The sequence below is a fragment of the Myxine glutinosa genome, chromosome 4 (genome assembly GCF_964187855.1).
Source record: "Myxine glutinosa chromosome 4, kmMyxGlut1.1, whole genome shotgun sequence".
Classification (NCBI taxonomy): domain Eukaryota; kingdom Metazoa; phylum Chordata; class Myxini; order Myxiniformes; family Myxinidae; genus Myxine; species Myxine glutinosa.
Genome location: NC_136264.1, coordinates 132,394,656 through 132,420,637, shown reverse-complemented (window position 1 = coordinate 132,420,637; position 25,982 = coordinate 132,394,656). Strand labels below are relative to the sequence as shown.

General features: G+C 43.3%; 1 protein-coding gene across 2 annotated transcripts in view; it reads left to right on the top strand.

Moving 5' to 3' along the window:
- LOC137425237 (protein unc-119 homolog B) overlaps positions 1–25,982 on the top strand; it is a 50,247-nt gene that overhangs the window by 6,488 nt on the left and 17,777 nt on the right. For both annotated transcript variants that reach the window (XR_013623194.1, XM_068113448.2), the window contains exons 2-5: positions 10,908–11,018; positions 11,402–11,534; positions 14,367–14,539; positions 14,778–14,926. Coding sequence is in view for 1 of the 2 variants with exons in the window: in XM_068113448.2 (XP_067969549.1) it covers positions 10,908–11,018; positions 11,402–11,534; positions 14,367–14,539; positions 14,778–14,890 (530 nt within the window). In the remaining variant the exon portion in view is untranslated. The remainder of the gene's footprint in view (positions 1–10,907; positions 11,019–11,401; positions 11,535–14,366; positions 14,540–14,777; positions 14,927–25,982) is intronic.

Below are 25,982 nucleotides of genomic sequence, written 5' to 3'. Positions count from 1 at the left end.
TTCTCACACATGCAGGATACACCTTTCCCTTCATCTTCAACGACACTTCCCTCCTCGTCAGCACGCCACTCAGTTCCCGAAACCTCTTCCATGCACATCTCACTCTAACAACCATCGCCATTCAGCATGTCTCCTAGGTAGCAAAATGTTTTCACACCTTCCAGCTTCACGCCATCTCCAAGATCCAACTTGACATTTCCTCCATCTGCAGCTCCCTCTGTGCACACCTTACACTTGAATGTAGCTACCACACTGGTTAATGACCCTCTCAGACCACTACATTTTTGATGAACCCACCCGGCGCACATTTTACAATGAATGGAATTCACTCCGAAACCCTTCCTGCACATAGCACACGGCCACTTCCCAGTTCTTTCCACCTCACCACATCCTTTACCACTTGCCATCATCTTCGTCTTTCCGATATTCACCTTCAGACCTTTTGCCTCCATACAATCCTTCCACTTGTTCATCTTCTCCTTCAGTCCATCCATACTCTCCCCAATCGACACCAGATCATCTGCATTCAACAACTCCCACGGTATACCCTCCTTTACATTCCTAGCCAGCACCTCCATCACAGCTACAAATAGCAGTGGACTTGGTACCGACCCCTGATGCACGTCAAACTCACCACTGTTCCCGTCCTTTGTCCTTACAGCTGTGCGCGCTCTCTCCTACATTGCCATCACTACTCTGATCAACCATTCCTCCACTCCTAACTTCCTCAATGCCCATGTCACTACTTCGCGTGGAACCCTATCGAATGCTTTCTCCAGATCAACAAACCCAAGAAACAACTTCTTCCTCTTCTCGATGTACTTCTCCTGCAACTGCCTTACAATAAAAAGTGCGTCTGTCGTTCCTCTTCCTGGCATAAATCCAAACTGCATTTTGTCGATCTTCACTTTCTTCCTTATCCTCTTCTCCAACACCCTTTCCAATACCTTCATTCCATGCTCCAATAACTGTATCGCTCTATACGAGCCACAGTCCAGAGGGTAACCTTTCCCCTTGTATAGAGGAACGAGGGTACTCGGTTCCCAATCCACTGGAATGTGGCCTTCTTTCACCACCAGATTACAGATTGTCATTCTCTTCACACCCCAACTTCCCGCTGCCTTCAACATATCTCCCACAACTCCCGTCGGCCCTCCCGCTTTTCTACTCTTCATTGCTTTTATTGCTTCCTCAACTTCCTTCTCAGTTATCTTCTCTGCCGGTCCTAAAACTGGGTTACTCTCTATGTTGCCGTCCCATTCATTCTCTGCATTCAACAGCATTTCCATATATCTCTTCCATCTTCCTTTAATTCCATCTGGGTCCACAACAATTTGTCCCATCCTTCAAGCAACTCACCCCCATCACATCACACCTCTCTTTCGCTATCTGCTTTGCAATCCTGAATTCCGCTCTCTGATTCTCTTTCAAATCGAAGCGTTCTCCTAACATTTTCCGACATGCCTCCTGCGCCTTTGCTACCTCTTTCTTTGCAGCCTTCTTGGCTGCCTTATAACTTTCATGCTTTGCCTTTTCTGCCCCCATACCCTTCGCTTTCTGACATTCCTTGAACTTCTTCCTCTTCTCGTCAATCCTCTTTCCAACTTCCAAGCCGCCAGCGTGAGGCAAGCAGGCAGAATCCCTCTTTATTTCGCTCGCGACCCCCTCCTCCTCCTCCACAGAGCATCACCATCAACCAACACCTCCTTCCTCCATCCTGAAAAGGTCCCAAAGCCCCGACATCTCACCAGCGCACCCAAAACCACAGCGTCCACTCGAGACGAGAGCCAGAACGAGAGAGAGAGAGCAAATGGCAAGAGGCGTATTTTTGCCTTCAGCTCTCGAATGTTCCACAGGATGTCACACACTGTCCAATCACCGAGCTCTACTTAATCACGAAGGCGTGGCCTCCTCGTTACGAGTCATCTTCGGGTGGCGTCCAATCTCTGTTCGGGAATGTTCAGATGACGTCGGCGGTCCTGAGGCGGGATTTACGTGCCGATCGGAAAATGTGCTGGGTGTTGGTTAGCATGGTGATTGAGCGACTGAGTCCATTTGTTATAGTTGTTGTTTGGCGGGCTTTTTATAATTGTAATAAAGACGGAGGGAAGATCACTGGGGCAATTACACACTGGGGGTTATCCTTAAGCCCTACCTAATTAGCACAGCTCCAGCCCTAGTATGGAAACACATATACGATCTTATTCTATACAGAGTCCCTAAGACTCCATGTACCCCCCCCCCCCCCGCATCCCCACAAACGTAACATTATAATGATGCTGTGCTTTAATAGTAGCACACAATAATACTGTACTTTAATAATGCATTATAATGATGCTGTACTTTAATAGCACGCAATAATACTGTACCTTAATAACACATTGTAATGATGTGTACTTTTATAACACCCTTCATCGTTCTCGTCTCCTGTTCTCGGCACCCTTATTTCTCCTCCTCTTCCTTATCTCTTCTTATCTGGTGCTCTTCCTTCTCTTTATCCCTTTTATTTTTTTAACTTTAGTTCATCACGAGTGATGAATGTTGTGGTCAGATTTCGAAATGGTGTGTGTCGTTTCTGAAAAGAAAGCAAATAACTATTTTGGTCCCACTTTGTCAAATGGCCGACTTGGTCAACTTTTTGGAAAATCGAGTGAATTCCTTCAAAAATCTTGTTCTCCAGACCGACCAGTCAGAATGATACCAAATTTGGGTTCCAACATTTGCCAAGGCTCAGATAAGCTACGGTCCAATGGTCCTATTTGTTATGCCTTTAACAGATGTCTTTGTTATGCCATGTACATCTTTGATACATCACAGGTGATGAAGGTTGTGTTCAGGTTTCATTGAAATTGTATCTGTGGTTTCAGAGAAGAAAGCAGACAGCCATTTTGGGGAGGGGGGCGGAGGGGGGGGGGTGGCTGTGAATGATATTTACAGTATAGCACGATCTTTCAAAAAGCTGTGGACGAGCTGTGACAAAACTAGGTGGATGAGTTGGTAAGGTGACAAGAACAAGCTGATTCCATTTTGTTTCATGTCCAGATCCCGATCAGGCCTATCAGTGGGGTACAAAACGTAAACCGTTCAGCCTGGCGGAGGTACGCGCTCCACTGAGTGCCATTCTAGTTTGTACAAGTAATGATCAGTTTAAGTCATATTGCTTTACATCTTATCGTTTTAATGTCATTGGAAAATAGGGGGCATTATTATCAGTTTAAGTCATTGACAAATAATGTATATGGAGAAAATAATGAATTATTAATTACGGTGAAAAGCCCTTATCAGCTCCGCAGTAGAACACAGCAAGTGCAAGATGAACGAACGATTTAAAAAAAAATCTCTTCCATGTTTCCTTACTTTTTTACCATTGAGCTTCAGTGAGTGTCCAAGCCAGAAATTTTTACCATTTGAGCTTTTGTCATCAAATCTTCAATAAACCTTTTATGAGAATATGGATAACACAAATTTTACAAAATGTGCAATTTTTTTCAACTGTCGTTTTTGTCAACTTCACTCCTGGGGTTTGGGCGGTGTGAGGGTGAGAAATGGAGTTCTTGATGTACAGTGTGACTCCATTTGTCAGGACGGGGTTCAGGTCTATCAAACCGGATGAGACAATAACCAGGGAGAGACACGAAGGAGTCAGGGACGTCTTGTGGGAGGAAGGATTATGTTAAACAGATGATGTCTGGTTTATCGGTAGTGGCCTGGTCTTGAGAGATCTGTCAGGAGACCTTGGATGTTTGAGGTCTACACATTTATGGAAAAGGGAGGAGTAAATTTTATCAGCGTGTACATATATCTTGAACAGTCGGACCTCGAGGACCCCAATATTCATGGGTGATGTTGCTGGAAAATGCTGTGAATGTGGGGGCATTGCTTCAATGGAAAAAGGGGAGGATAAGTTTCTGCCAGTTCGTTATTCATAATGTTACGGATTCGTCACTTCCGTTGTTGTGGTTTTCATCCTCTTGAAACATTTCTGGTTCTATGTAGTATTATTATTATTGTTTGAGGGAGATAGCCATTATTATTGTCACAAGGTAAAAATGTTAATGTTAAATGAAACAGGGAACCGGAAGATGAGGAAGAAGAGGAGAGGGAGAAAAAGGAGGCGGGGTGAGAAGTCGGACAAGAAGCGAGTCGCTTCAAGCTCCGTAGCGAGCATTGTCGAACGAAAGTCGCGAGTGAACTTTGAGTTCCTTGAAAGGAATTCCTGCGATAGGTGTTATCGCTGGGATTGAGAAACCTGCGTGGTCAGGTTTGGCGTTGGGATTCTGACGAATCATCGCCGGGTCGTTTCGACTCGAGTACGAGCCGTCGGCCATTTTGACCCTCGCGCTTTGTTCATCGCAAAAGGTCTTTGCTACGCGTCAGTTCTGTCACCATCCTGTCGTCTGTCGGGGATGTGTGTGCGCAACACGGAGTTTGAAGATTAACTTGCGGTTCGCCGACTGAACAGTGAACGTTCATATCTGGAGGGCGCCTTTGGATTTCCCATTCCTCCGTGAGTTTGCCCAACACGGTTTTGGACCACGTGACTTTTTATGCCGCTTCGGCCGCCTACGCCTGTGAGCTGTTTTGGCAGTGTGACCGGGCCCGTCATCTGAACGGGGTTCGGGTTTCGATTTGATCTCGCTCTGACACTCGCTGGAGGGGATCACCTTTGAGTTATAGAGACATTGGGGAGTGTTCTTTTTCACTCACTTGGAGCACAGTGAGTTATCTTACCCTAGCTGATGGTACCATCATAAGATGTGTTGATTGTATTGTTGATTGCTATCATTGTTGTATCGTTATTCCTGTGTGATTTTTAACACATCATTTGTTTGTTGATAACCATTGGTGTGGTTTCAATATTGATTTAGACACGGAATAACACATTTTTCTGCCGTGGCTCCTCTCGGGGTTCGGAGGTACACCGTGACCAGGGGGTCGGGGAGGAGCACGTAACAGAAATTTGGGGCTCGTCCAATTGACTCGGGGGCTCGAAAACGGGGTCCTCGTCCGGGATTAAATTCCCTAATAACACTCATCCGGGATTAAATTCCCCGATAATTTGCCCGGGAGAGAATTCCCTCGCATTCCCAAAATTCCCAAATTTGGAATTTTTCTAACATTCCCAAATTTTTCAAAAAATTTTGGAAATTTTTGTGTGAAGGTTAACAGGTGCTAACTAATAGTCACCATGGTGTTTGATGCAGGAGAGTTTGCGGCGTCCCCTAATGAGGCACAGTTCCAAGCATTAAAAAAATCGGAACTCTTGATATTGGCCAGATATTTTAACTTGGAGGTCCGAGTTAGTATGAAGAAGGCAGAGATGCAGACATTGGTGGTAGAATCTCTGGTGGGACAGGGAACATAGACAGAGGTAGCCCTGGATTGGTTACCCAAGGAAAAAGAAAATGTGGAGCTCCGGAAAATGGAGATGCAACTGCAGAGTCAGGAAAGGTTAAAAGCAGAGGAAAGGAAAGCTGCAAGTGAACTTGAGGAGAGAAGAGCGGAGGAAAGGAGAACTGAAAGGGAACTCGAAGAAAGAAGAGAAAAGGAAAGGGCAGAGGAACGAAGAGCCGAAAGGGAGTTAAAGGAACGTGACATGGAGTGTCAGAGGGAACTTAAACTCAAGGAGCTGCAAATAATGGAAGAACGGGGAGAGGTAACATCCATGCCGGCTAGTTCGACAACTAGTCAGAACACCTGGGATGTTGGTAGGCATGTGAGGCTGGTTCCACCCTTCAATGAAAAGTAGGTAGCCAACTTTTTTTTTACACTTTGAGAAAGTGGCTCGAATGCTAAAATGGCCTGAGGAGTCCTGGACCATGTTAGTTAGTGCAAAGTGTTCTGGTAGGTAAAGCTCAGGATATTTTTTCAGCTCTACCAATTGACCAATGTGCAGATTATGAGTTGGTGAAGAAAACCATTCTCAAAGCCTATGAATTGGTCCCTGAAGCTTACCGGCAAAAATTCCGGAATGCCAGGAAGAGGGAGAGTGAGACCCATTTGGAGTTTGCCAGAATGAAGGAAACCATGTTTGATCGGTGGTGTGATTCGAAAGTGGTTGGGAAAGACTTCAAACTGTTGCGACAATTGATCCTCGTGGAGGAATTCAAACAGCGTGTCCACTAGGACATTAAAGTACATCTGGAGGAAAAGAAGGTACCAGAGTTGTATGAGGCAGCAACCGTGGCAGATGACTATGCCTTGACACACAGGATGGGGTTCCACAAACCTAACTTCTCGCCTAAAATTAGCCAGGGGAGTTATGGTCCATCTGGTGCGGAGAACGAAAATTCATGGGGGCGGCCTAGAGAGGACTATGAGGACAAATCTGATACCGCGACTTTTAGGGATCAGAAGACTACAGTTCCAAGACAGACCTATCTTCCGGGGGGCTCGAGGCAAACCATGAGTTTCTCCTCCGGGCCTACTTGCGCTTTTTGCAAGAAACCTGGACACTTGATGTCGCACTGTTATGCCCTGGAAAGGAAAAATCAGGAGCGGAGTCAGACTAGTACAACTCCGAATGCATTGGCAAATGTGAGAAATCGCCCTCAAAAGGGTTACAAACCATTTATTTCAGAGGGGTTTGTGTCACTGAAAGGAGACTTGACTAACCAGAGACCTGTTAGGGTGTTGAGGGACACAGGAGCACATCAATCTTTGATGCTTGAGGGCATTTTGCCATTGTCAGAGAAGACGGCAACTGGTGTTAGTGTTCGTTTACAGGGGGTTGGTGGTTGTGTTAAAGCTCCACTTCGTCATCCATTTTGAGTCTGATTTGGTGTCAGGACCGGTCACCGTAGGTTACAAGCCACTCTTCCGGTAGAGGGAGTATCTTTTGTTATCGGGAATGATTTGGCCGGTGGTCAAGTTTCTGGTAACCCGATGTTTGTTGAAAAGCCTAGTATGGAAAATAACACCGCACAGTTGGAGCAGGAGATTCCGGGTATCTTTCCATCCTGTACCGCGACTCGTGTTACGAGTAGGAAGCGCCCTGACGAGAAGAGGATGTACCCTGAAACGAAGTGTCGGCACACACAAGTCAGGCATAGAGGCAGTGTTGGCAAGCTCTTTGTAGGTGGACTGAACTTCAACACAAAGGAAGATGTTCTGGACTCTGTCTTCGGCAGATATGGACCGCTCCTGGATGTGCTGCTGATAAAAGACAGGGAGACGCAAAAGTCAAGAGGGTTTGGCTTTGTCACGTTTGAAAACACAAAGGACGCCAAAGATGCAGAAAAGGATTTGGAGCGTCGGACCATAACAGTAGAGAAGGCAGGCCATAGGCGTCGAGGTGGCTACAGAGGAGGAAAACGTGGAGGTAGTTTCAGGGGTGGCTATGGCTCCCGGGGTGGGAGTTGTAGTTTTGGTGGTGGCCGCAGTCGATATTACTATGGAGGCTCCCTGAGTTACGGCAGCTCCCGAAGGGATGATTATCAGGGTAGTGGCCGAGAAGGGGACCGCTATTCACGTGACTACAGCGACAATCGGTCCAACTGTGATTATTATGAAAGTTAGGAAGAGTTGAAGCACTGAATGCTGTGGAGCAGCCGAGCCAAGATTCCTACACGGATTAACTGTGAACGCCACGTTCCTGAAGGCGTCCATGTAGTGAACTTTCCTCCACGGATTAACCGTGAACTCCACGTTCCTAAAGGCGTCCATGTAGTGAACTTTCCTACATGGATTAACTGTGAACTCCACGTTCCTAAAGGCGTCCATGTAGTGAATACTTCCAGGCCTCACCACCCAACAACCATGGAACCTGGCTCTCAGCTCGGCCTCCCGGAAAAAGTGCTATAGATTTGTTTGCCTTTGGATTTTTGATCACAACCCCTTAACCTTCATTCAAAAGAAACTAAAAATAAAAATCAGAGGTTGATGAGATGGAGTTTGGCTTTGCAGGGGTTCAACTTGGAAATTGAGCATGTAAAGGGCAGGGACAATGTCATTGCTGATGCTTTGTCCAGAGTGAATTAACTTTGGAAATCTCTGTAAGTTGTTTGAAGTTTTGTTGCTTTATTTTTGGGAAATATCGATTATTGTTGCTCACAGGAATTTATGATTTGGGGTGTGAGTCTACTTTTGTTTGTTTAAAGAATTTTGCTTACAAAGAAAGTTTTCACTACGTTCAAACTTTCTTTCTTGAGGGGGGGAAGTGTTATGGATTCGTCACTTCTGTTGTTGTGGTTTTCATCCCCTTGAAACATTTCTGGTTCTATGTAGTATTATTATTATTCTTGTTTGAGGGAGATGGCCATTATTATTGTCACAAGGTAAAAATGTTAATGTTAAATGAAACAGGAAACCGGATCGGGAACCGGAAGACGAGGAAGAAGAAGAGGAGAGGGAGAAAAAGGAGGCGGGCGAGTGAATTCGGTCAAGAAGCGAGTCGCTTCAAGCTCCATAGCGAGCATTGTCGAACGAAAGTCGCGAGTGAACTTTGAGTTCCTTGAAAGGAATTCCTGCGATAGGTGTTATCACTGGGATTGAGAAACCTGCGTGGTCAGGTTTGGCGTTGGGATTCTGACGAATCATCGCCGGGTCGTTTCGACTTAAGTACGAGCCGTCGGCCATTTTGACCTTCGTGCTTTGTTCATCGCAAAAGGTCTTTGCTACGTGTCAGTTCTGTCACCATCCTGTCGTCTGTCAGGGATGTGTGTGCGCAACGCGGAGTTTGAAGATTAACTTGCGGTTCGCCGACTGAACAGTGAACGTTCATATCTGGATGGCGCCTTTGGATTTCCCATTCCTCCGTGAGTTTGCCTGACATGGTTTTGGACCACGTGACTCTTTATGCCGCTTCGGCCGCCTACGCCTGTGAGCTGTTTTGGCAGTGTGACCGGGCCCGTCATCTGAACGGGGTTCGGGTTTCGATTTGATCTCGCTCTGACACTCGCTGGAGGTGATCACCTTTGAGTTATAGAGACATTGGGGAGTGTTCTTTTTCACTCACTTGGAGCACAGTGAGTTATCTTACCCTAGCTGATGGTACCATCATAAGATGTGTTGATTGTATTGTTGATTGCTATCATTGTTGTATCGTTATTCCTGTGTGATTTTTTAACACATTATTTGTTTGTTGATAACCATTGGTGTGGTTTCAATATTGATTTAGACACGGAATAACACATTTTTCTGCCGTGGCTCCTCTCGGGGTTCGGAGGTACACCGTGACCAGGGGGTTGGGGAGGAGACACGTAACAATAATGGAAAATCGAAATTCCCGTGAAGAACCACGAATACGCTGAGCACATGGTCGCGAATGTCAGCAAACCACGAATACGCCTGTGAAAAACTGCAAATGACGAATGGCATGGTGGGGAATGGTTTACGCGTATGTGCAGCTGTTTTATGCGTGATACATGGAAGATGCTTTTAGAAGTGATGTGCATGCGGCTGATGGGGAATGTTTTTTTTGTTTTTTTTTCATAAGGGGAAATGTTAAAATTTTTAACACGAATGCACATGATTACAGTTTTCATTAAATGCTTCCAAATATAATTTCAAAAGGTTAGCTCACTCTTTTGTTGATATGGTCAAATGGCGGCCTGAAAATAATATGGTCATCATTGGCCGGGGGAGGCTTACTCTTGACGGTCGCTTTGCGATCTCAGATATCTTGTTTTAATGAAGGTGGGTTTTAAAATGAAATATGCAAATAAAAGGTAGTGTGACATATGAAGGTGCAATATCTATCTATAATTCCAGTAATCTCTGTTTGTACGTTTGTACGTCTGTACGTCTGTACGTCTGTTTGTCTGTGACCGCTGTTTCTCGACAACCACGGGTCCGATATACTTTTAACTTGCCAGGTATATTGCTGGGGACCCGAGGATGTGCCTTTTCAAGGTTTCATATTAATCGGACAATTACTTACCGAGCTATGTCCAAAAAACGATTCAACCAATCAGAGAGCAGCGAACGATCGCGTGTGCCGAACGTGGAGGACACACTCTGCCTCGGATGGCACATTTGAGAGCGTATTCATTTATTTCACGTTTGCAAACTATGTTGGCGTTAAACTATGTTTTAAAACTAATAAAACCGAATTTGCGATTCATTCGCTTTCCTGCGCGTTTGTGCACGCGATGGCGATTTCTTTACCAAACTCCGGAAGCCGTTCGCTTTGGACCAAACCATTGCATGTAAATAGAGGGGGGGGATTGTCACCGTACTCGCAAGCCGTTCGCTTTGGACCAAACCATTTCATGTAAATAGAGGGGGGGGATATAATTTTAGATATAGATATAGTACGGGCAATGCCCTAGTATAAAGAAAAGGGAGTACGTTTTCAACCTGACTGTTCAGTAGAGTGGTGGTTTGGTTGTTTAAAAGCTGTTATTGATCCCCTACCGGTTTCACGGAGGGGACTATAAGTTTCTTTCTGTCTGTCCGTCCTTCCCACCTGTGCTTTTTCAGACTTTTTTTCCCATACCCTCTAACATATTCAACTGAAACTTGGTACATGGCTTTATTATGATCAGTTACAGAAGAAGTTCGAGTTTGAGTGCGTTTCGTCAATGTTTCAGTTATTCCCTCTTTGGACTTTGAACACCACATCAGTAGAGGACATGTATTGCAAAGCAATTCTCCCTCCTGTGATTTCTGCCCTTTCATGGATATTTCTCGATGATTGTTAATTTGCTGCACGATGTCTGCTTGCAACTCGGTGTACTCTGAGTTTGTACTGTACTAGTGTCTGTTTGTGGGACAGCAGACACCGAGATTGTCCTGTACTCACCTGTTTTTGTCCTACACAGTGTACATTTCAGTTTGGTGCATGTACATGCATACCTGTGCACACCGTGTTGTATTCTAACAATAATTTGAATAAATGTTTAAAATGTGCTCGGTCTCTTGGCGATTAAATTCTCATTTGCTCGATTTTTTCCCCTGTTTGAAAGGTTACTTGTGTTCTCCGAAAGACAACATATTTGGGATAGAGTTCACGAGATTCAAGATTCGGGACTTGGACACTGGCACCGTTCTGTTCGAGATCACCAAGCCTCCCCACGGTAATGTGCGATGAATGGCCAAACGGTTATTGCTTCGTGACAATGAGCATCAATACCGTTGCCCGAATGTTCTTGTGTGCACCCGTGCGATGAAATAAGTTAAGTGGTGCGTTAATTAAAAGGCCGAGACAATGCCTCCCTACCTGCGTGGATGAGCAGGCAGTTGCCATAGTTACGGTGTAAATATAGAACACAACGTGTTAGGTTTGCCTTTGTGCAAACCCCTTGGGATCACAATGTGAAAGTAAATGGCTCAATGAGGAATAGGTTTTAAATTGTGTTGATTAAAATAAATAGTAAATACAGCAATTTAAATTTTCCTTTAAAGTCTGTCGCTCTCTGTCCGAGCATGACTGGGTTTCCGTGGTGGTACTTTTCGGCAGGACGAGGTGATGTTCCTGAGACCTTTGAGGATGATGAGGATGATGGTGAGGCTGAGGAAGAATCGACTGCCGGACGTTTTGTTCGATACCAGTTCACTCCGGCATTTCTACGACTTCGCACCGTTGGGGCAACGTAACAAATCACACGTTTCTGCACTGTACACCTCATCACCCTATCCTAAAAATCTGAAATTGCATGTAGTCATGTGAAAAAGTAGGTACACCCCATGTAAAGTTTTGACTTTTTCAACATATTTCAACATACAGCTATTTGATCTTCATTTCAACAATATTGATAGATAAAGGTGATATAATATAACAAATATCATGAAACATTTACATTTTGTAGTCCATTGTATAATTTAAATATACATAAATGCAAATTTCGCATGTGGAAAAAGTAAGTACACCCCTACATTTATCACGACTTCAAATACCTAAAATTAGAATCAGGTGCACCAGCTCAGGTGCAAATGATTCGAACATCGTCAGAGAGGATCTTGGAGGAACCTGTCTTATTTAAACCTCAGACATTTAGTTTCGTTTGCTCTTTGTTGTTGAAGTGTGCGGCGTCACCATGCCTCGATCCAAAGAGCTCTCTGCGGCCTTCAGAAAGAAGGTTTATAGATGCCTACGAGTCTGGGAAGGGATTTAAAAAGATCTCAAAACAATTTGAAATCAATAATTCGACTGTCCGGAAGATCATCTACAAGTGAAGAAGATTCCAAACAACTGCCAACTTGTTCAGGCCAGGCCGCCCCAGCAAGTTCAGCCCGAGAGCAGACCGCAAGATGCTGAAAGAAGTCTCTAAGAACCCCAGAATGTAATCATGGGACCTACAGGTAGCTCTTGCCACTGTTGATGTCAAAGTGCACGAGTCTACCATTAGAAAGAGGCTGGACAAATTTGATCTACATGGGAGGTGTGCCAGGAGGAAACCTTTGCTGTCCAGAAAGAACATCAGGGCAAGACTAAAGTTTGCCAATGAACACCGAGGCAAAGACCAGCACTTCTGGAACAATGTGCTCTGGACAGAAGAGTCAAAGGTAGAGCTATTTGGCCATAGTACCAGAAGACATGTTTGGCGAAAACCAAAGACAGCATTTGACCACAAGAACCTGATACCAACTGTAAAGCATGGTGGTGGAAATATTATGGTTTGGGGCAGCTTTGCTGCATCAGGGCCTGGGCAGCTCACCATCTTAGAATCCACTATGAATTCTTCATTGTACCAGAGGGTGCTTGAGGATAATGTGAGGCCATCTGTCGGAGTGTTGAAGCTCAACCGAAGGTGGACCTTGCAACATGACAATGACCCTAAACATACCAGTAAATCCACCAAGGAATGGCTGAAAATAAAGAAATGGAGGGTTCTGGAATGGCCAAGTCAAAGCCCGGATCTAAATCCCATCGAGATGTTGTGGGGGGGATTTGAAACGAGCTGTGCATGCAAGAAACCCCTCAAACATCGCACAGCTGAAAGAATTCTGCATGGAGGAGTGGGCAAAAATTTCTCCCAGTCGATGTCAGAGACTGGTAGACAGTTATAAGAAACGTCAACTTGAGGTTGTTTCTGCCAAAGGGGGCAATACCACCTATTAGAGCCAAGGGTGTACTTACTTTTTCCACATGCGATATTTGCATTTATGTTTATTTAAATTATACAATGGACTACAAAATGTAAATGTGTCATGATATTTGTTATATTATATCACCTTTATCTATCAATATTGTTGAAATGAAGATCAAATAGCTATATGTTGAAATATGTTGAAAAAGTCAAAACTTTACATGGGGTGTACTTACTTTTTCATGTGACTGTATATGATCTATGACCCATTTGTATTGAAATATTAAATTTTTAACATCATTGGTCACAGGGTTTGGTCGCCATATTGGATTTAACCTAAAACCCTTAAAAAAACATCTTCTCCCAAACCACCAAATTGATTGATTCAAAACTTTACGTGTCATTGACTAGGCATGGCTATTAAAAGTTGATCACAAAAACAAGGTTGTATTGAAATATTAAATATATGACATCATTGGTCACATGGTGTGGCAGCCATATTGGATTAAAGGAAAATGTTAAATAATTATATCTCTGAAACCGCTTACCCTATTAATGCGAAATTTTATAAATGTCCTCTAACACCATTGCTGCATATAGTTTGAAAATTATGACGTCATAGGTCACGTGATTTGGCAGCCATCTTGGATATAAAAACAAACCTTATCCGATCAACACGAAATTTCACAAACGTGATCCCCTACCCATCCATATACAGAGTGTACATTTTATAAGGTCATATGTCACGTGGTGTGGCAGCCATATTAGCTTGAAAGCCAATAATTAAAAATAATCCCTTCTCTGAAACCGCTTCACTGATCAATGTGAAACCTGTCATGGCTGGTGAAAATGGGATGCTTGAAAACAGCTGAAGGGATTTAAATCAAACTTGTTTATTTTTTGGACAGTGAACGAGGGCATCTACCCATTGTCACGTGCAGGGACCACGCGGAGGCTTATTGGCGACATAATCGCATTGTTCTATTTTTTTCTGTTACCTGTTGTCTCTCTGTGCCCTTTATTTATCCATCAACGTGTATAATAATTTATTTATTTCAAAGCTGTGATCCAAAGCTGATGGAGGAACTTGTCCATGTACAGGACAAGTATATCAGGAGGCATTGGTGTACTTTAAACATATACTACAGGGGCATAGTACTCATACAATCTACGGGATTTGAACCGGGAATCTCGGCATCACGAGCAAAGTGCTCAGCTGAGAACAACAAAAGGATGGGTGAGCAAAGTGTGACCAAACCCACACGTTCTCATTAGCATAGTGAAACGATTGCTACAAGGCGACAGCCATTTAAACCGAAGGAGGGAACATTGAGAGGTTATGTACACAAACCACATTGTGTTCTCCACTTCCCTGAATTCCCCCTCCCACCCAAGGGTGGAATTCTCCGTTGGATCCCAGCCTGTGCCCGCATTCCGTATGATCGAACGCCATTACTTTGGCGATCGGCTCCTGAAAAGCTTCGATTTTGACTTTGGCTTTTGCATCCCAAACTCGCGCAACTCTGTGGAGCAGGTTTACGAGTTCCCTGCTCTCTCCGACTCCCTCGGTGAGTTAACACCAGCGGTCGTGCAGTCTCTGCTGCATCAGCCATCGGCACCCATTTGTCCTCGTTTTATTACCACCCACACCCATTCTCATGTACATATGTGTCAAACCTGTATCAATTGTTTACCTTCGGCAACATAGTATTTTAATCCCTCTCCAATGGTAACTTCTCCCATCTTGATCCGCTCCCTCAAATATTCAAACTTCTTCTCTGCCCCTCTCCCATGTTATTTCTGCAGTTGAAGAGATGATTGCTCGGCCATATCTCACACGTTCAGATAGCTTCTACTTTGCCAACGGAGTCCTGGTGATGCATAATAAGGCTGAGTATGCATACAATGGAGGGCAGTAGTTTTGCTGCCAATGTGCACCCTCTACAAAGCCAATGGTAATTGGAGGTGTGCCAGAGATGACGACCAAGCTGAATGGTGTGTTTGTGTCTTCGCGCCTCTTGCTATTGTTTGGTTATCGGAGGGAGAGTAAGATCCAATTTTGCCCAGGGACCCACATCTGCTGTCATTCCTAAAATACGGCAAAAGTAGAGAGATTTGCACTGAAGAGCCACCAAGGCTGTCTCTGTATGGTGGTTTTAAAATAAGAAACACAATTTTATTTATTACTCTGCATTCCATCCAATGTTAGGCAACGGAATATTGTCTCTAAACTCAGGTACTGATGAAATGCAATGCGAACCCGTAAATTCTCGTAAAATGGTTTCGCACAAAACATGTCGACGTCCGACATGTCCCTCTGTTGGTTTGCTTCGATACCGATCTGTGCCCTTTCTACCCGCTTACACCGTTCCTGCATGGGGGCTGTGGGATGGTACATCCGGGGATAACCCAACACTTTTGTACTGCTTGTGCAGATTGTCATGATGAGCTGGCCTGGGGTGTGTTGGCTTCCTATCTGTGTAATGCAATATGGCATGCACACCTTAGAAATACCTTTTTTCATCATCACCAGATAGGCCTGGAAAGTATCAAATTCACAATTAACCACAGCTCACTCACTGCACTATCTCAGGAGTGAAAAGGGTTGTGATGCAACTGCTCGCTACTGTTTATTTTTTTTTTTCATTGTGGTCGAGGCTCATGGAAGAGCTAGAACAGCTCTTAAAACCAATTGGATGATAAACCCAGTACAGTATATACATGAGCCAACCAAAAGTCATGGGACATGGATTTTATTATTGCGTAACAATCGTGGATACGTGGTTATTTGAGAAATCCTTAATCACGGCTTGCAACCTCACCCTAATTACCTAATATAATTTGGAGGTGGGATGCTCTGCCACTCCTAGCACAGTATAGTTCTTTCAGATTGTGTAGTTGGTGTTTTGACCCTGTATTTTAATATTCCAACGCATTCCACAGGCCCTGCCCTGAGACTTTAACAATCTGTACTTGAGCTTGTTGCCCCACAAAACCCATTTCCATGGTCTGAGTCTCTGGGACACCTGTTTGTGCACGGGTCGTGCGACCTCATACGTTGACGACTGATGGGTTCGTATAGATCTACCTATAGATCTACGGTGACATTCCATAGAATGTAAGGTTTGATGAACTTCATTGCTGTTTGTTTTCCCGACTTTCCAATTGTTCTCCAAACCTGTCACCTCAAGCCTTGGTGCAACAAAACATTAATGTCTGTTCTGGTAGTAAGGGCATTTTATGAGATATTTCACAAATCTGTTAACTAAATTGTTAGCAAAAAATTTCTTCACCAATATGTTTGTAAAGGTGTGTAATAACATGTGTTAAAATGTTGAAGTTCAACTCCCGTGGGAAACCCAGAAAAAAAGCTGTTGAATTCGGGTACCGAAAAATTATTTTCGAGAATTTTTATTTTTTTAAATCGGCCCTTAAGTAACTTATGAGGGTCAAATAAGGGTTTTTCATGATTCTGAGTTGATTGTTAACATTTATATTTCACCACAGACACTCCTTTGTGGAAAAATAATTTCTAAATATATCTCATTTTCTACTTTGCAGGACATGGAGTCTAGCAATATGGATGAAGACGTTACTCCACCTGTGCTCAATTGCTTCATCTGTGCACGCTCGGATACACCAGCTGAAAGGCTCATACAGGCAACTGGCACTTTGGCTGTCATCACTGATTGATCCTCAAGCGCAGCATCAACCGCAACCTCATCATTGATCTGTTCATCGGTTTCCTCCACAATGGTGTCAAGAGTGCCAGAAGTATCTGGAACATCATCTCCACTCCTACTATTAAGGAAGCAGTATTTGTAGTTTTGTGTCTCCGTGTAAGACTCAGTGTATCCCAGCCGGTGGAACTTGTTGAGCATCCATTTTGACCCAAATCTATGATCAAGTTGTATGGCAAGCCCCATTTGGTGTGGCAATACTCCAGACCGAGGTCGACAGGCCTTAATAAAATTCTGCCCCCAAACGGCAACTCTTTTGTCTGTCTTGACAATCGGTCTCAAGAACATCTGAAGGCTTGCAGGAACAAGTGTCAGCTGACTATCGATGTCAGTCATACTGTGTGTGGTGGGGTATGACTTTGGACCTAAATCAATCAAGGCAATATCATTGGATATGAACTTGAGTGCCGTCTTTATGATCTGAGTCTTCTCATCTCCATGGTCAAGATTAGCATGATGCACTCGCAGAATATTGTCGGTGCCATCTTTGAGACAGAGTACATCTGCCCTTCTTTCCTGTGTTGTGAAATACAAGGTGTCTTCGTATTTCTCTAGAAGTTTTATCTTTAGCCAATGCTTTGAATAAGAAAGGCTCTTCTCTGGTGACTGATCAAACTCCTGCAGCTTTTCATGGACTTGGTCCATGTTCATTACTCCATGCTCTAATTCTGAGTCTAACCATTCGCAGAATTCAATAAAAACTGCCTCTCGCTCCTCATCAATACTCCTCTGTCCTCTCTTCCTTTTTCCTTCCTCATCAGTCTTGGACAAACTGTCACCTCTCGCAAACATAAGTTTGCATCGCAAATGGTACAGTGTTTCTTCTGCTACCAAGTCGTTGATCCCTTCCAGGCGTCCAGTGACTTCAGTGCCCCAGTCATCCCCGCGACTCCGTGCTGTCTTCAGCAAGCTTGCCTTCAGTGTATCTGCAGTCAAATTATCTGGCACTCTGTATTTCTTTCTAGCTTGTGCTGGATTATTTTTGTAGAGCTGGGCTGGTTGGTTGCAAAGAATGCATACATCCTTATACAGGAGGTCAACTGACTGTGATCTTCTAGAACTGCAGCCAGTTGATGAACTGAACTCACAAGTAGTGCGTCTTCTCTTCAACTTTGATGACTCTTTCTCTGCCTTTGATGCTTGAGCTGACTTATTGGTGGTTGCAACAAAGTTGTTGTACAGATCATTTTTACACTTCAGGTGGTACCTCAGTTTTCCTTCCTTTTGAGCCTCCTTCATACGTTCCACAACAGTAACATTTTCGACAGTTTCTGCTTGTTTCAATAAAGTTGAGTATCCCTTTGGAGTTGCCTGTATGAGCCTTTCAGCTGGTGTATCCGAGCGTGCACAGATGAAGCAATTGAGCACAGGTGGAGTAACGTCTTCATCCATATTGCTAGACTCCATGTCCTGCAAAGTAGAAAATGAGATATATTTAGAAATTATTTTTCCACAAAGGAGTCTGTGATGAAATATAAATGTTAACAATCAACTCAGAATCATGAAAAACCCTTATTTGACCCCTCATAAGTTACTTAAGGGCCGATTAAAAAAAAAAAAAAATTCTCGAAAATAATTTTTCGGTACCCGAATTCAACAGCTTTTTTTCTGGGTTTCCCACGGGAGTTGAACTTCAACATTTTAACACATGTTATTACACACCTTTACAAACATATTGGTGAAGAAATTTTTTGGTAACAATTTAGTTAACAGATTTTCATATGTTTCCCTTACTATGGCTATGCTGGAGGGTTGTCTTCCCTCTTCAGGTGATTGGTTTCCCCTTCCCCCTCACTCCTCCCCTTGCACCACCCTAGGTCTTCCTTGTTAATAAACAATGCTGATGTTCACCAGTGGTAGTTACACTTCATGATGTTCGGAATGGCTAGAACGGTTGAAATAGTCTTCATTGAGGTACACACTTTCTGATGAATGCTCACCATTACTCGTTGTAACTCTAAACTCCTTCCCTCCTTCCTATGTGACTCGTTGCCTGAAACTGAGCAATGGGATTGTTCAATACCTCCGCCACCAAAGGTGGATGGAGGTTATGTTTTCACCCCTGTCTGTCTGTGAACAAGATATCTCAAAAAGTTGTGGACGGATTGGGACGAAATTTGGCAGAAAGGTGGCGTATGTGGCAAGGAGGAAATGATTAGATTTTGGTGAAGATCCTGATTCGGATCCGGCTCCTATAATTTTTAAAGTGATTTTTCACCATTGGGAGATGGGACCAAAACCGAAATATAGCAGGATATCTCAAAAAGGTTGTGGATAGATTTGGACGAACCTTGGTGGAGAGGTTGGGTGTGTGACAAGGAAGAATTGGTTAAATTTTGGGGAAGAACCAGATCTGGATCCGGCTAGTAGAATCTTTTAAGTGATCCTTCACCATTGGGAGATGGGGCTAAAACCGACAAAAAGCAGGATATCTCAAAAAGTTATGGACGGATTTAGACGAAAGTTGGTGGACAAGTTTTGTGTATGACTAGGACGAATCGATTCGATTTTGGTGAAGATCTGTGTCTAGATAGAATAATTTAAGTGATCCTTCACCATTGAGAGATCGGGCCAAAAACGATATATAGCAGGATGTCTCAAAAAGTTATGGACGAGTTATGACAAAACTAGGTGCGTAAATTGGTTAGGTGACGAGAACAAGCTGATTAGATTTTAGTTCAGGTGTGGATCCAGATGCGACCTATCAGTGGGATACAAAACGTAAACTGTTCATTTGGTGGAGGTATGCTCTCTATTGCGTGCTGTTCTAGTTGTTTATGTTTGGCCAGTTGGTGACATTCGCTGTTAAGCAAATCTGCTGTATTTGCAGGAATTTCTCACAATTGGGGTTGGTGTGCCTGTCCCATGACCTTTGGTCGGATAATATACATCATTGCCCTGAGAAATACCACATTGTCCTGAGATAGTGTTGAGCTGAATAATCATTCCACCCATGTATGCACGCAGATGCCCAAGATACTTGTTTGCGAACTTGTGTTAAAATTTACTAAAATTGACCCGTTGTGTTGTTTGATTGACTATACCCCTCAAGAGTCAATTAACTTGTGTACCATAAACATTAACTTGTGTACCATAAATACCACTTGTGTACCAGTGTACCATTCCATAGTCCAAGCATCTTGCCAAAGCCATAGGAAAATGAAATGACAAAGGGCAATGGAACCGTTGTGGAATGCGAATGACCGATGCAGTGGAGCAGGATATCTATGAACTTGCGCTGCATCTCCCTGTTTGTATGCTAACGTTTTGAGTGTTGGTGGCCATGATTTGAAATAGACTTCTTCTTCTTAACCCAGTGTTGTAGATTTGGAAAGTCAGGAAGTCAGGAACCAACATATTGTTCAGCCATTCAGCCGCAGGGGCAGGTAATTGGTGTTGTGCGACTGCACAGTGCTTGGAATCGTATGTTTCCTCTAGTCTACGTATGCTCGTTTGTATTTTATTGTGAGCACTAGTTGCTTTGATTAATATGTATCTACTGTGTGGAGTCTGTTTGCTTTGAGGTGTAACTGCCGCTGGTGTCGGGGAAAGAATAGATCAGCGGATAATTAGGGATCAAGCAATATGACCACAGATTGACGGAAGACCAACGTATGCTGCATTGTTCTTCATATCACAGAGAAATTGTTCATAGCTGAGCATCTGCATGAAACAGGAAGGTAGCATTGCTTCATTGGTAACATAATTTGTGCCATTACCAATACCAAATGTACTGAGGAATTGGGAATTGAAGCAAATAACTAAGTACATGCAGAATGAGGTGGTGGTTATCTGTTGATGACATCCATGGGAGAGGAATAGGAGCAGCAGAGTGGCTGGAAGTGGGAAGGTGGCTAGTTGAGAGACAAGGAAGAGTATGATCACAGATTAAGTTGAGATGAGGGTAAGTGTACAAAATTGGACATGCCTTCTTCGATTATTGAACGGCAAAATGACGCAACAGCTTCCCCTCCAAGCAACAGCCTGATCTCAGATCATCACCTCGGATTCAGACTGCATCATTCTACTCTCCCAACAATGGATGGAGGCCCCCATTCTCAGAAATTACATCAAGGCCATCTGTCTGGACATTACAGTGAGGCACCCCCATCCTGCTCTCCAAAATCTATGCCTTATGGCATCCAAGGGCAACTCGACACATGGCACACTGACTTCCTCTACTCTCGTAGCTGTGTGACTCACCGAATCCTTACATCTCATCTTTGTCAAGGCTGCAGTTCCCCAAGGCACTGTTTTGGGCCCTGTCCTATTCCTAATCTACATGAACGATCTTTCTGATTCTGGAAAATCCTCGTTATCTTTCTTGATAACTCCACCCTCTGCCGTAACATCCCTCATCCTTCGGATAGGCATGCAGCAGCCTCTTCCCTCTCTTCAGACCTTGATAGAATCATGAGCTGTCAAACACTAGAATGTCTTTCAATCCTCACACCATCTCTCTGAAAACACTGTCTGAAACCTTCTCATTTACTTCATTATCCTCTTGAAGAAATTCAATCATTCAAACCTTGGGGCCTCAATATCAGCTATAATCTTTCTTGGGCAAACCACATATCTAAGTTGGCCTCCAAAACCAGTCACGTCCTCCATCATGTAATGTCTTTCCTTGCCACATCTGAACTGTTCTTTACCTACAAAGCCTTCATCTGCAGATTGATGGAGTACTGCCCTCCCCTCTGGGCTGGTGCCTCTGTTTCACACTTTGCTCAGCTTCATGCTATGGAAACCAAGGCCTTCAAAATCATTCGGATCTCCTGTGACGAAGGTGAGTTTATGGGCCTCTTACATGTCAGTGGTCTGTCTTCTACCATATTCTTTCTGGTCTTGCATCCTCTGCCATTTCCGTTCTGCATCCCTCACCTCAGGTTTCTGCAGAATGCACAAGGTCTGCCAGTAATCCCCTTCTGGTGAAACTCCCAATATCCAGACTCTCACCTCCACTCATTTGCTCCTCTTTTTCCTGTCTGTGGAACCACCGTCCACATTCTCTTCAATCTCATTCTTCCTTCGAGGTCTTCAAGACAGCTGGCTGTTCATCACCATCCCAGATCATTCCCCATTATATAACCATTAACTCTTCCCAAGCCAAACATTTTCCAGGTTTTCATTCCACTTCTGTTATGGAGAGTTTGCAGCTGTATCCATCTTGTTTCACCTCCTGTGTCCTCCCCTTGCTGTTATTCTTTCCCACACCCCTCTATCTCGGCTCTCAATCCTGCTGTTGGTGTCCCCTCTTTCTTTATACTGTTCTTCTCGTTCTGTTATGTCCGCATGATTCTGTGGTTTAGCTCCTCCACGAGCCTCAACACTATATACAAATATTAAAACGTTCCTGTAGTCTTTCACAAAGATCTCTTCCTTTCTCTGGGCAAGGCAATAATCCTGATCTGGTCAGTTAATAATGAGTCATCTTTCATGTGTACATTCAAAGCACCAATATGAGATACCAAGAGTACGTTGGTATAGCCAGTGCCCTGACGATCTTTCAATTTGCAGAACAGCAAATGCCACTGGGAGTCAAATCTGGAGGACGAGGAGTCTTCACTATCCTCGTGTCATGAATTCTGGCACAAGGCTCGTGATGCATCGTTCGGATTAATGAAACGTATTGAAGAGATGACATGAATCTCAAAACGTGTCACGGGTTGTGACAAACCCGAACCATATTTTCCCTGAAAAAAAAAAAAGCTAGCAGAAGCAGATTGGTGAAACCTTGAATGGTCGTTAACCACTGTACTTCCAATTGATGCGATTGTGGTTTTCTCAAGAAGGAACAGTCAGAATGAATAATCTTCCCTTGATATGATCCATAAGAACAGTTGGATCCTTTCTCATCATCGAAATGTTCAGCTGGTGTTACTTCCTCTTAGAAAAGACACACTAGACTTTACATGGTGGTACAGTGATGCAACCTCATCAGCATGGGTGCAGAACCTGTTCACGTTTTCCTATCGAACCTTGCGGGGAGTCACAGTAGTAATATCACAGGCTTGTTTTCAATAATAGAACCGCAAATCAATTTTCATGATGTTGCGTGACCTCTCAACATCCAAGCAAGAGTTCAAATTTAGTCTGCGCTCTTCATTTTCCACTAGACTTGGTAATAAATTCCTTCCTCTATTTTCCGAAAGAGGTTGCATGGTCATCTTTATTGTTGGTCACCACATAGTCTGTCGATGCCCTGGTGGTCGACTACGAATTGGTCCCTTCGAGCAACAAGTCCATCAGAGCCATTGTAATTCTTGGCGTAAAATAATGTTCTTGATGTCTCAAAAAGGTCATAGCACGATGTTTTAAAATTAACCACTGAAACGTTTGTGCATTTATCCTGCCACTAAATATGTGCAATACCACTTAAATTCTTGTCAAGCCAGCCAATTCCCATCATCTGTTAATGTCATCAATAACACCGATAGGACAAATATTACGAGAGGGAAACGAAATTATTGATTACTGGTACGATTTCATTGTGTAATTTAAGAGGGAGCATTTGGATAGGTAGGCCACAGTCACAAGTGCACATTTAGGGGGTGCGAGCTGCAAACCGTTCCGACTTGCATTTTTTGATAATTGATCAAAATAAGTTGCAATTTCCGTTCTTGACGAAGGTTAAAGGTCCTGCAGACGTGATGAAAAGTCCATACGTTTGTGCACGGAGGGGTAAAGAGCACGTGAGCCTATTGGTGAAATCCCTTGCTACTTGCAGCAGTGCTTGCTCTAGCTCTCACAGGGGTGACAACGGTTAATAGGTGTAAACTGCACCCCAGTAGGATGCAGTTAGGTAGCATCCATCACAACACTGCAGCCTGAATGATTCCAAGCCTGGAGACACGTCCACATCTGTCCACGGTGCTGAACCCTTTACTGGACAGAAAAATGAATGTTATATTGACTGGTGGTAGAAATTATTATTTCAGCTTTGGCTGTGGTTAGTAAATCTACGATAAAGCTTATTATTGGCAAAATTCAATGTTTTAATTGTCACAGGAGCTGATTAAGTTCTCCATTGTTGTACATAGTTTGTGTGTTTGTACGGTTCTAACATTTTTTTTTTTTTTAGATCTAAACCTGTATACAAAGACCAACGGCTCTTTATTTTGTGTCGGCCGTGCAATTGCATAAGACCTTTTTACTGGTTGGTCGATGACTCGTATCTCATTGACATCCTGGCTCCATGATGCTGCACCTCCGCTTGTTTTCCGCAAATTTGTTCGACTTTGTGTGTCCTCGTTAAGTCTAATGCTGCATATGGATGCAGCGGCGTGAATGTGTAAGAATGGAAAAGGACATGCATGTCGGTGTAGACAAAATGCTGCTACTTATATTTTGGGTAGTTGCGAGTATTTTTGTAAATGTGTTGGGCCTGTAATAAAAACGAAACCAGCTGTGCTGGCATTGTTGCCTGGGTTTTGATTGTTTTACAAACTGGTTCTTGCTGAAAAAACATGGGTTATTCAAAACTTTTGAAATGAGGTTAAATTATTAATTTTTTTAAATTACTGTTAAACCCCAATCAACATGCATTTCTGAAAGGTGCGAAGAATATTGAAACGATGTAAATCAGGGCAATTTTTGTCATAATTGATGGAATAATGGGAGGAGGTTGCATTCCTAACATCACCACTTCACCTATTACGTTTGCTTTTTACCTCCACCGAATGTGGATGGAGGTTGTTTTCACCCGTCTGTTTGTGAAAAAAAATCTCAAAAAACTGGTTCGATTTTGATTGTTTTTTTATTTTTGGGAATCCATTCGATTTTGGTGAAGATCTGAATATGGATTCGGATACTAGAATTAATTAAGTGATTCTTCACCATTGAGAGATCGGGCGAAAAGCGATTTCGAAAAGCGAAAAACATGATATTTAAATAAGTTATGGACAAGTTATGACTAAAGTTGGTGGATGAGTTGGTTTGGTGACGAGAACAAGCAGATTAGATTTTGGTTCAGATCCGAATCAGGTTCCAGCCTATCATTGGGATACAAAACAAACGTCAGCCTGGCGGAGGTATGTGCTCCACCGAGTTCTGATCTAGTTACCAAAGGCATTATCCTTTTTTTTGGTTAATGACAATTATATTCAAATACACACACACAAAAATTACACATTTACATGAAAAATAAACATTTGTTTGATTTTTTCTTTTTTTTAACTTTCATTCTGTCTTCCGCAAGAGGTTGAACCAGCCAAGACTTGCAATGAACGTCGGCATTTTTATAGATGGACACCATCGTTGGAGGTGAACTTAATAAACCTGACATCAATCAAATGTTCTCCAGCATCCATTTGCTGAATAACATCTAATCTTCACTTTTAAGGTAACACTTTTACACTGCCTCTTAGCCACTCTGCAGTACAGTACATTTCTTTATGCGTGCTGCAAAGTAGTTCGTGTGTATAGGTTAGGTGGAGGAGAAGGATGAGGTGACGTAATTGTAGGTTGTAGTGATGCAAATCATGTGGTGGTACATCCTCACACACCAGATACAAAGTTGATGGAAAATAGGACGGTGGGTCCTGAAGCTCACCTGAATCAGGAGCAACAGTCACTCAAACCCCCATAGACCCCCTCATACTCTGATATTTTTTTAATGCCATGAACAAACTTTGGTACATCATGAGCAATGAAGGTTGTGATCAAGTTTCATTGAAAGTGTGTGTAGTTTCGAAGAAGAGCAAAAAACCCCCATAACCCCCTCTGTGCTCAGATTTCAATGCGGTCAATAAACCTTCATTAGGCATCAGATATGAAGCTTGTAACCAAGTTTGAGGAGCAAATACCTATACAGTATTTGGAGGGGGGGCTCAAACCGCCGCCCCCTCCTCCCGTAGATGCCCTCAATGAGCGCAGATTTTTATGTGGTCAATACACCTTCATTAGGCATCAAATATGCAGCTTGTGGCCAAGTTTCATCAAATAATGACTTTACAGACTGACCCACTCACTGTCTGACCCACAGACACTGCTCATTCGCATAAGCTCACCAGACTAAAGACCAGTTGAGCTGAAAATGATTTTTTTTTTTTTTTTAGTTCAGAGATGTACAACTCGACTGGTACATGAACTGAGGACTCCCATACCAGGGGCAGTTAAAAACCCTAAATCTTCACTATGTACTTTAGGCACCACACTGGTGATACCATCGCAGTATACAAACTTCTGGGAAACTTGTGCCAATAAACCTGTCTCCACCACAAAAAAAAAAAGAAGCAAAACCACCATTTGAAATTGTACAAAAGAGATCCAG